Raw genomic sequence first — 11,906 nt, 5'->3', positions numbered from 1 at the left:
TGCTTGGGCAGGATATATATGTAAATAATTGCAATGAAATAAACCAACTGCATTAGCTATGAAGGAGAACACTGCCTGCATCAATATATTAATTTGAATTTAGTTGTGAATAAATCGCACCTGCTGCTTTACGCACATTTGTAAATTTCCTCATACAAAATTAGTGTGAACAAAAATTGTTTATTCCCACATTTAAAAAGGACATTTACTCGCGTTTCCATTTTAAAATTGTACTTAAGATGTACGATGGTAACTCTTCACAGTTTTTTTAAGCCTATCTACCAGGCAAAGTTAGATAAAACACAAAAGTTATTTGGTTTGGTTTCAAGAAAAAAACGAAAAGAAAAATCATGGCCACAAGTTTTTAAACTTTTAATCCTAAACATTACAGGGCAAATGGATGTTGGAATCTATTTCCATACATCATGCGTTTTAACTTTTATTTCTATTTAATGGGTATCCAAATCCACTAAAACATGTGTGGCTTACAACTTTGGAGTTATGGAAATACATATTCTGGAATAAATGCTAAAAAAACAACAATGGAAAAAAGCCAAACTGTCTCCATAAAGGTAAAATGGAACATTGTGAAGATTCGATATTTTTCTGTTTTTTTTTTAAACTTGTAAATTCAGTGCATTGTACGGTTAAAATTAATGGTCCCTGTTTGAATATCTAACTAGTGTCCATTGATTCCAAATTAGTGGATGATGAATCTTTCTGGATGCTTTCGAAGATGGCTGCAAGCTCAGGATTAGAGCTTATCTGTGACTGAAATTCACTCATTAGTGGACTCTTTTCTGCTTCTGGAATAGTTAATAATGCTGCTACTGCCCTCATAGCTGATCGCTTCAGTTCATCTTGCTTTTCAAACTCTTGCTTCACAGAGTTTGCTTTTACCTGTTTTATTTAAACAAAATGATGTTTAGGTAATAATTCAACAACAAAATTAAATTAAAAAGACATGCAAACAATGTAAATGTACCACATTATAAATAGTATACAGTACTATCAGAACAAAAGTTCCTCAGAATGTCTTGCAACTTTCATTATTATCTGAAGAATTATCTATGACTGAAGATTTTGTTTCTCTACCTTTTATTCACTACTGAAGCTGTTACAAAATGTTATCTTACAATTAGAAAAAACTCATGGTAGGAACAAAAAGTATCCTGATCCGATACTTTACAACAAACAGAAGCCAGCAATAAGACTATTTTATTCTCATGTAAGGAGAGAAAGAGGGGATAGGTGGGAAATAGCCTGATAGGAATGATGCTTTTGTATCATTCTTCTTGGAAAAATCATACAAATTACTCTCATAAATCACAATGTTAGAAAAAGTGAGGTGTCTCAGGCTTAATACGAGGGGTTCGTGATTGGTTCTGAATTAATGCAATTATGTTTTACAAACTGTATATTAAGGTAAATAAATTCATACAGTACCTTGGTTGTACATGTAGCACGCAAGGGTTCAACCAGTCTATCCAGCCTCTGCAGTACAGCACTTGGACACAAAGTAGATAGTCTCACCAGCATTAAAAATGTTAACATCTGGTTAGGAGAAACATAACTTAAGTAAACTGGGCACTGTAAAGAAATGTTGCACTCTATGTACTACTCTTTAGAAGATCAACCATTCCTTTCTATTTTGTCAATCCCTCCAAGTTAGTGTTCTGTGCCCATTGAATATGCTGTTAACATACGTAATGTTACACAATGTAATATAATGTATAATGTAATATATGGCATAACATATGCAATTGTGTGTACTATTGTTTTATAGGTAGTCCTCGACTTACGACCACAATTGAGCCCAAAATTTATGTTGCTAAGTGACAAATTTGTTAAGTGAGTTTTGTCCCATTTTACAACTTTTCTTGCCATCTTTGTTAAGTGAATCATTACAGTTGTAAATCAGTAACATGGTTGTTAAGTGAATTTGGTTTCCCCATTGACTCTGCTTGTCAGAAGGTTGCAAAAGGTGATCACATAGCCCCAGAACACCGCAACTATCATAAATGTGAGTCAGTTGTCAAGCATCTGAATTTTGATCACATGACCACAGGGATGCTACAATATTCATAAGTGTGAAAAATGGTCATAAGTCACTTTTTTCAGTGCCTTTGTAACTTTTAACAGTCACTAACTGAACTGTTGTTAAGTCGAGGACTACCTGTATTTAATTCCTGTTATAACTTTGATTTTTTCTGTGGACATATATTTGTAGGTCTTATTTCTATTTTAACACAATTTGTCAGTTTAAACTAAATAACTATCAGAAAATAAAATAATGAATTCTGTATTTTATTTTCCATCCTATCTAGACACTTAATACTGGTTCCACCTAGATGTATTTTTTCTTCAAGTCAATTATGTACCACCAACTGCCACTTTTTGAGCAAGATCCAATGCCTTTGTGCCTCCATTGCTAATTGGTACATGCCAGTGCTGATGGCATTCCTACACAAAGAAGTACCAGCAGGATTGGTGCTGCTTTGCTTGCACTTTGTCCTATGTGAAGGTGGAAAGATAGGTCTCTGTCAATTCTGAAAATAGCTCAAGCCATCTTCCATTAATATGGGTCTGTGTCTTTTCTCTAATTAAGGAAGATGCAGACTGCAGCAGTCTTGCTCAAGATGTGGCAGTTGTTTTAATCCATCTTCAACTGTTACTGGCACAGAGGAGCTCCCCTGAGGCAATAACAAATCATAGAAACTTGGCATTTGATGTTAGCAATAGGTATTTAAATGCCCAATCTTTTTATTTGAAACATTTTATTCCTAATACATATTGCATTTGCACTGAAAATTATGTTACTATATTGCATAAGTAGATAAGATACATATATATATATAACAAACTAACCTTAATATCATAGTGATCTTTCAAACCGTCCTCAACGTGGTTTAGAAATTCAAAGATGTCAAGTCTATCCAGACAACTATCTAGCAGAGTATACATACACTCAAAAGCTGCCTTTCTAATATCAAGACCATCATCAACTGTATGTTTAAATGGCCCCATTTCAACCTGCAAACCAAATAAGAAAATAAGAGTATTCATTAAATTTAATTACCAGTTCTTAATAATCTTGGAATGGATGTATTGAAAAATGATGACCACAAGGAAAACTCATAAGGAAATTCCAAAAACAAACTAAAGCTCTAGAAGTTAATTTAATTACAAAATTCCATTACTAATTTCATTTTCATGGCATTGTATTTCAGTTTCTAGTTAAAACTAAATGGATGTTTACAATAGTCACTCATTAAGAATTAGACAAAGTTCTTAGTTGGCTCTTAAATTGTGCAAACATGTTTTAAATGCTTTTAAATAATTTAAAACATTTAATGATACTCTAAGGAAGGTGTGTCCAACTTGCAGATTGCATGTGGCCCTGGGCAGCTAGTAATGCAGCCCCACAAAATTGTAAAATTTTAACATTATGTAATTTTGAGTAATATTTATATACATTAACTATTATTTTATATGCAGCCCAAGACAATTCCTCTTCACTCAATGCGGCTCAGGCAAGCCAAAAGGTTGAACACCATGCTCTAAAGCAGGGGTGTCAAACTCACATCATCACAGTGGCATCATGTGACATATTGGGACTTTTCTCCCCTTCGCTAAAATGGGGGTGGCCATGGCCTTGATGCATCTGGCCCGTGGGCCGGGAGTTTGACAGCCCTGCTTGCTCTAAAGAATACCTTAAGCAACATAAACTGCAATTCTACACGCACACATACACATGCATATACACAGAATAAGTAGTAAGCGACAGTCAAAGAACAGTAAATAAGAACAGAGAATCTATGAATTATCCAAGTAAAAAAGTAGACCAAGCAATGGAAAATTATGTTCACTGTTGAACTTCTTCTTCCTAGCATTATTCCCGTGCTATGGCAGGGTCCACTTAGTACTGAACTCAATATTGAACTATTCAAATGAAATTTGCAAAAACCAAATGACACCACTGAATAAAATTCCCTGAATTTCACTAATTCCTAAAGTGGCATTACTATAGTATTTAACATGAGGTCTTAGTAATCAGCCTCTTATTTATCAAAAAGTTAGCAACTTTTCTCAGGCTGTGAGGATTTTAACATGATGGGTTTGGGTTGATATGTAACATAAATAATAATTGAAACTTTGCAAAGTTTATTTAAAGTATGTTGCACTTCATATATGCCATTTAGTATGGCACTACTGAATGACATGTCTGTAATTACCATTGTAACAAAACAGCTGTCTTCAAATTAGAGGCCAAACTTAAATAAGGATCTGAAACTTTAAATAGAAAACATTTTTATTCTTTGGACACCACTACTTGCTTACTCTTCAGTCAGTAGAATTTACATACCTCTCTTATTAGTTCCTTTCTCACTTTTGTTTCATTATAAAGATGCGGAAGGACCGTGTCTAAAAGGTCTCTTATTAGTGATGGTTTATTGTGTGCTGCTGAATTAAATGTTACCAGAGCTACTCGTCTCACATTAAGATCTGGATCTTCCAATGTTTTTAGAAAATCACCTGTAATAATTAAAGACAATCAGCGTATGGTCTTGTTCAACATTTTATGAAAAATACAAACACAAAATGTGTAATTTGCTAAACCAAATTTAGAGCAAAATTGCAGCAAGCCTTAGACACATGTCTTTCCCCTCTTATCCCCTTCATGGTCAAGGTGATTTGGATTGTTGTACCACGGGATAAATAGTGAGTCTTGGTTCAGATAAGAAATACACTGATAACCTAAATGAAGTATCTTCATTCTCAATTGTGTGCATAATTTATTCTCAAAATCTTTACAATTGTGTACAATTCAGTCATAAATATATAAAGTGATTTCAAACAAACCTATATATGTAGTTTTTGTTTGCTTAAAACCAGTTTATATATAAACTCATAGCTACTTTACTGATGCCTTAAAATACTCCTTCTTTTAAATAAATGCCACATTTATTCTTTTTAGATCACAATGTGCATGCTTGGCTTCATGATTTAAGAACTTAATCCTGTAAATAAGCAGGATGAAGGTAATTTTTAAAAAAAAAATCGCATGGGAAAATGTCAGTAAGTAATTGTATTTTGCCAATTACTTTTGTAAGAATCTCTTTTCTTTTCCCTAAAATTGAGATTTCCCAAAAACTGTATTCAACAGTTCAGAAGAATTCGTGAACTATGATAGTTATACTTAGAAAACAAAAGTAGAAGTGGCTTCTTGTGACTCTGCCAGGCATTTTTCTTTTTGGATATTTTAATCTCTGGGGATTCACTCTGCTTTGATACTAATATCTACATAGGAGTAACACATAGGGTCCAATGGTCGTTGACAGCTAACAAATTTAAGTAAACATAAAATAAAATAAAATAAAAAAATAAAATAATAAAATAAAATAAAATAAAAGGGGCGTTGGTCCTACCTGATACGCTCCTTCTCATTGGGTGGAGACAGCAGCCAGTGTGGGTAATCTTCATCCAATCAGCCTGAAGGACTAAGTCTATCCAGAGATTAAATCCTGTCCTTGTTGTCGGGTAGACCAGCTTTTGGTGAAGACTAAGGAAAGACTCGGCGTGTGGTCAAGATAAGAGAAATTTAGAGAAAGAAACACAAGACCAGCCTGGCACAAAAAAATGGGAGGGTCTGGCTGCTGTCTCCACCCAATGAGAAGGAGCGTATGAGGTAGGACCAACGCCCCTTCTCCATTGTGGGTGGAGACAGCAGTCAGTGTGGGACATACCCAAGTTCACTGTCCCGAGACCTGGGAGGGCCCAGGCTGGTCCGAAACAGCCTCCCTATCAACAACCCTCTGCAACACCTGCCGACCAAATGCTGCCTCCGCAGAGGCGAATGAGTCAATTTTATAGTGCTTAATAAAAGGAGCAGGAGAGGTCCACGTGGCCACACGACAAATCTCCAGCAGAGGAGCCTGAGTAGCCCAGGCCGCCGACGTAGCCGCGCTGTGTGTAGAGTGGGCAGTCACATGAGAAGGTCGTGGCAGGGAGCGGAAGTCGTAGGCTGAGGCAATGGTCTGTCGGATCCAGCTACCAATAGTAGAAGAAGACACCTTGAGACCCAAAGAAACGGGGAAGAAAGAGACGAACAAAGCCTCCGATCGTCGGAATGACGCTGTGCGTTTAATATAGATGCCAAGAGCACGTTGAACATCCAAGGTGTGCCAACGACATTCGCGAGGATGAGAAGGACGTGGGCAGAAGTTCGGGAGGATGAGCTCTTGGGAGCGATGAAACACAGAGTTGATTTTCGGCACGAAGGTTGGGTCCAGACGGAGGACAACACGATCAGCGTGGAACACGCAAAGGTCCGCCCTGGTGGATAGAGCAGCCACTTCCGAGATGCGACAAGCCGAAGTGATGGCCACCAAGAAGGCGACTACACGACAACAAGCGCAGAGACGCTGTTCGTAGGGGTTCGTAGGGAGGCCCCATGAGAGACTCCAAGACCAAAGGTAGATCCCAGGTGGGATAGCGGTGCAAAACGGGAGGGGACAAGTTAGTGGCCCCGCGGAGGAAGCGTCGAATGAGAGGATGCTGCGCCAATGACGAAAGGGATCCGCAGGTAAGAACCGAAGAGATGGCCGCAACTTGGCGTCATAGTGTGTTTGGCGAGAGGCCGTCAGCAAATCCTCGCTGTAGGAACACCAGGATGTTCACTATCGAAGGCTGTAGGACAGGCACGTTATTCTTGTCACACCAGGAACAAAACGATCGCCAAGTGGCAGAATAAATTCTGTTAGTAGAAGGGCGACGGGAGGCCTGGATTATATGAATAACATTGCTCGGAATGTTAGCCGTGCTCAGGAAGAGCCGCTCAACCGCCAAGCGGTCAGACTGAGCCACGGAAGGTCTGGGTGCGTCAATGCCCCTTGAGTCAGAGTGTCTGGTGTAATCGGGATGCGCCAGGAGGGAGTGACAGAAAGGCAAACCAAGCTCTGCGAGGCCAGTGTGGAGCCAGGAGGATCACCTCCGCCCGTTCGTCCAAGAGCTTGCGGATCACTCTGGGAAGTAGCGACGTTGGTGGGAATGCATATAGAAGGCCTTGTGGCCAGGGAACTCGGAGGGCATCGACAGCCTCCGCCTGAGGCTCTGGGAACCGGGTGAAAAAGCGAGGCAACTGAGAGTTTGCTGGGGTCGCGAAGAGGTCCACGACTGGAGTCCCGAACTGAAGGACCAGGCTCCCGAAGATTCGGGGGTGGAGTCGCCACTCCGCGTTGTCCACTTGTTGGCGGCTTAGCCAGTCCGCCTGAATGTTGTTGACGCCCGAAATGTGTTCCGCCCGAAGGGATCCGAGATGACGTTCTGCCCAGAGGCCGACTTTCAGAGCCACTGACAATAGAGGTTTTGATCGGGTGCCCCCCAGTTTGTTCAGGTGTGCCTTGGCCGTTATGTTGTCCGTTAACCCCAGGACATGGGCGCTGGACAGAAGGTGCCGGAACGTTCTGAGAGCCAGGAAAATGGCTTGCAACTCTAGCCAGTTGATCGGTCGGCAAGCATCCACCTTGTTCCACACACCCTGGGCGAGTTGACCTTGACAATGCGCCCCCCAGCCGCGGAGGCTGGCATCCATTGTCAACACCACCCTCTGGGGCTCCCCAAGAGTTGGGAAAGAACATACGGGGAGACCTTCCAAGAACCCTCAACTTTAACCACCAAGTCCCTCAAGCTATTCTGACGCTCTGGAGAGAGAAAAACTTTACCCTGTAGTGAGTCAATTAGTGCCCCTAAGTGAACCAGGAAAGTAGAAGGGACCAGATGGCTTTTTTCCAGCTTAATGGAAAAACCATGGGCAGCTAAAGTTCCCAGAGTAAATTGAACATCCCGGGCATTTTGGCGAGTGGAAGATGACAAAATTAAAATGTCATCTAAATAACAAAGAAGTCGGATCGAGGAGAGCCTGAGGTAGGCTGCCAATGCCGCCAACACCTTAGTAAAGGTGCATGGGGCGGACGAAAGCCCGAAGGGCAAGGCCCAATATTGATAATGCACCCCCCCGTAACAAAAATGCAAGAAGCGTCTATGAGAAGGTAGAATGGGGATGTGTAAATAGGCCTCAGTAAGATCGATAGAAGAAAGGAGATCGCCCCTCCTAACGCCATCAAGAATGGATTTAAGAATCTGCATCTTAAATTTCCGGTACACGATGTACCGATTCAATCGTTTTAGGTCCAGAATGGGTCTCCACCCCCCCGAGGATTTAGGTACCAGAAAAACCCGAGAATAGAATCCCGTCCCCTAGAAGGGACTAGTTGGATAGCCCTGATCGAAAGAAGATGCTGAACAGCAGTGTCCATAAGAGCCCTCCTTTCAGCGTTACGAGAAATCGGACAGCAGACAAAGGTGCTCGGGGGGGGGGGGGGGGAAAGAAATTCAATGGCCAACCCTGATCGTAAGGTGGCCAGGACCCATTTATCTGAAATAGACTTCTCCCAAGTGGCAGCGAAGAGAGCCAACCTGTCGCCAATGGGAGGATCAGAGATGCGACTAATGACGGCGTCGGTAGGAATGACCTCCTCCCCCCCGAAAGGGCCGTTTGGACATAAAGGGTTTACCCCGGGACAACCTATCTTGGGATCCCCGGGACCGTCCAAAATTATTGGCTGGCCGAGACGGAGGGAAAAAGGAGGAGGAAGAAGAAGGACCCCCACCATCAGTAGCCCGAGATTGAGGACGAGCAGTGTAAGGCACATAACGAGATTCTCCCCTGCGGAAAACAGGAGCCAAAATTTTCTTTTTGTCTCGAGTCTCGGTCAAAAAGGGTTCCAAGGCATTCCCAAACAACCAGGCCCCCCCCAAAAGGAATAGCGGCCAGATGCCACTTATATCTGGCATCCGCCTGCCAGTGATGAAGCCAGACCAGACGACGTGCAGTCACCGAAAACGCCAGCGATTTTGCCGCAAAACGGGCAGCGCTCAGGGTCGAATCCGCTGAAAATTGGACTGCTGCAATAATCTTATTGAGGTCCTGCTTAAGCCGTGCATCATCCGGTGAAAGCTTCTCCTGAAGTTGACGAAGCCACAGCAGGGTGGTGCGATTGAAAAAGGAGGCCGTCGAGGAGGCCTTGATAGCCCATGCCGCTCCCTGATGAGCCCTCTGGAGAACCAGGTCAGAACGATGCTCCTCAGGCCGCAACCCCTCATCAGGGACTCCGGGGACATTAGCATTCGGTAAAAGCGAAGCCACGGGAGCCTCCACCGACGGTAGTTGAAGCAGCGAGTCTAGATCAGCCGCCACATTAAAGTTCTTTCTGTCAGTAGATGAGGGCAGAGGGGCAGAGCCCGGAGAAGCCCACTGTCGCTTGACAGTATCCAGGAACAGAGGCGGGGCAGGAATAGATGTGACTTGCTGAGCCGGCTCCGCAAACATTGGGTCCAGAGCCCCAGGAGGAACAGGAACAGAGGGCTGTGCAACTGGAGACGACAGTTGGGCTGTGTTAATGGCCTTAAACAGTAAGGATTTAAACAAGGCCTGCGGAAACAAGCCCAACACGACCGGTTGGTCCGGAGGAAGATCATCGTCATCAGATAAGCCGGACCCCTCAACATCATCAACATCAGACAAAACAGAAGACTGGGAAACCTGAGAGACAGATGGAGAAGAAGGCCGTCCGGAGACGTTCTGCACTGTAGTCTGATGACGCACAGGAGAGGCCGATCTCACCGAACTGGCCCTGCTAGAAGGATGGGACCTAGCAGCCAAAGATTTCTGCACCGCAGCTTCGATGAGTTGTTGCAAATGGTCAGAAGTCAACAGGTCTGGGCAGGACGGAGGAGCAGGCCCAGCCTTGGGAGCGGAGTTTATGGCCGTTTCCTGTGTCATCGCTGAAGCTGGAATGACGGCTGGAGTAGAGGATTCAGGGCCCCACAGGTCGGAAGTGGAAATTGCAACCGGACAATCTCGAAGAGATAGCTGGTCAGGAGTCACAGGTCGGATATCCTGGGTGGCCCCCACATCTGTCGCTGCCACTGGTATCACACTTGCAGATGGGTTCCACTCAGCACATGCCTTATCACAGAGTTTAGTGAGCACTTTATCTTGGCGCTTTCCACTTTCGAGGAAGTACCGCCATGTTTGTTATGCCCTTTTTGATGCGAGTGCAGCCTTTGGGGTTGAGCTGGAACCTCACAAGAAGCCTGGGCAGGAATTGAAGGGGCTGCAGATGAGCCCTCTGATTGGCTAGCAGAAGAAGCTACGGCTTTGCCGCCGTGCTTTGTCTTAGCGGCTGCTTTGGGCATGATGACACTAAGTGAGGCAGGCAGAAATGGCTATCAAGGGGCAATGGGGGAGCGCAGAAACTCCACAAAGGCCCTTACTTTATTCAGCAGGTAACAGTATAGAACAGCAATTGGTGGGGGAGTGTGGAAACTCCACAAAATGGCCACCGAGGCAGTCAGTATATGCAACAAAATGGCGGCTGCCAGTAAAACTGAGTTAACCTGCAGTACGATGTAAACAGCCTGGCCAGTCACAAATGTTAGCGAGTTCAATCGAGGGCGAGCAGAGCAAAGCGTTAGTCCGTTTGAAAACTGGCTCCCAGGTGACAGGCAGCAAGATGAAAGCACGCCGCGCAGCCGCGCGATCGTGCAGGCAAGGGAAGGCAGCAGTCAGGTCCCTCTGATAGCAGGCAGTCCCCTCTGCAGCAAGCAGGTCGGCAAAATCCAAGCCGGAGCCGAAAAGGGAGGCAAACGGACAGAAAATGAAGCCGCACTGCACCCCCGACGAAAACAAAATGGCCACCGCCACTCAAACGGCGCAAAAACAGCTGAAATGGAGGGACCAGGACGTTGGAATCATGCCGGGCAGTCAGTTCTGAAAAAGCCCCAATGATCTCCCCTCCAAGCCAGGAATCGCTAAAGGCAACAGTCCAGGGGGATTTTTATCTTTTTTCCCTTCCCAGGGAAAACGCCGTTGGCGAGGGGACAACCCGAAGCAAATAGAAAACTCACAACACAGTCCAGAATCACCAAATCCGAAGGAAAATCCAGGAATCGAAGTCAAACAACAGTCCAGAGTAGAATCACACCAAATGAATCAAATAGTAATCAGAATTTACAAAAGGAAGAGACAGCTAAAGACCATACGCCAATCCTGACTGAAGGACTGAGTCAAAAGCTGGTCTACCCGGCAACAAGGGCGGGATTTAATCTCTGGATAGACTCAGTCCTTCAGGCTGATTGGATGAGGATTACCCACACTGGCTGCTGTCTCCACCCACAATGGAGAATAGACTGGCACCATATTCTATTGTTTATAAGCTGCCCAGAGTCACTGAGACTGAGTGATGGCTATATAAATCTTATAAATAAATAAATAAATTTTGGATTCAGAGAAGGTGTTTTGGAATGTAGTAACTTAGGAAACACTTGTTGGCAACTCTTTAAGTAACTGAGACCATATGCACTCAAAAGACCTTTGTCCTTTATCTGAAGTATGGCACAGCTCTAGCAATTAATGGAAATTATATATATAGTTAGTTTTATTTCAAGAGCTAACAGCTGCTTCTGATGGAAGCATTACTTGTTGCTTCAAGGCATGAAATCGGGCATCTGCATCACCTAGTATCTATCATTGTCCTACTTAAAAGTTCAGTATTCCCAAAAGACAAATTAAGCAAAGCATACCTGCTGATTCTTCCCCATCCCTAAAACTATTCTGGAAATTACGTTACTGTATATATGTTAAATACTCCAGTTAAAATTCACCAACTTACCTATACAATTCTTTAAAAGTGGGTCTATGGGCTGTGGGTGATCAGAGATAGTGAACTTCACAGCAGTGACTACTGAACTCCGAGCATATGATGATCCTAATAGTAAATAATTGGCACAGATAATAGAACATTTTTATTTTCTGAGTACTGTACTGTGGAGTTATAGAAATT

At 43.3% G+C, this 11,906-nt stretch overlaps 1 protein-coding gene across 1 annotated transcript in view; it reads right to left on the bottom strand.

Moving 5' to 3' along the window:
* Positions 1 to 355: 355 nt before the first annotated feature.
* CAND1 (cullin associated and neddylation dissociated 1) overlaps positions 356 to 11,906 on the bottom strand; it is a 38,258-nt gene continuing 26,707 nt past the window's right edge. Inside the window, exons 11-15 of the mRNA XM_070948072.1 lie at positions 11,736 to 11,831; positions 4,367 to 4,536; positions 2,869 to 3,033; positions 1,447 to 1,554; positions 356 to 900 (exon numbers count right to left, since the gene is read on the bottom strand). Of these exons, the coding sequence (XP_070804173.1) occupies positions 676 to 900; positions 1,447 to 1,554; positions 2,869 to 3,033; positions 4,367 to 4,536; positions 11,736 to 11,831 (764 nt within the window). The 3' untranslated portion in view covers positions 356 to 675. The remainder of the gene's footprint in view (positions 901 to 1,446; positions 1,555 to 2,868; positions 3,034 to 4,366; positions 4,537 to 11,735; positions 11,832 to 11,906) is intronic.

The sequence above is a fragment of the Pituophis catenifer genome, unplaced genomic scaffold (assembly GCF_029215685.1).
Source record: "Pituophis catenifer annectens isolate HBS135680 unplaced genomic scaffold, rPitCat1.0.hap2 SCAF_7, whole genome shotgun sequence".
Classification (NCBI taxonomy): Eukaryota; Metazoa; Chordata; class Lepidosauria; order Squamata; family Colubridae; genus Pituophis; species Pituophis catenifer.
The sequence above is the reverse complement of the archived record's forward strand: the minus strand, read 5'-3'. Positions and strand labels throughout refer to the sequence as shown.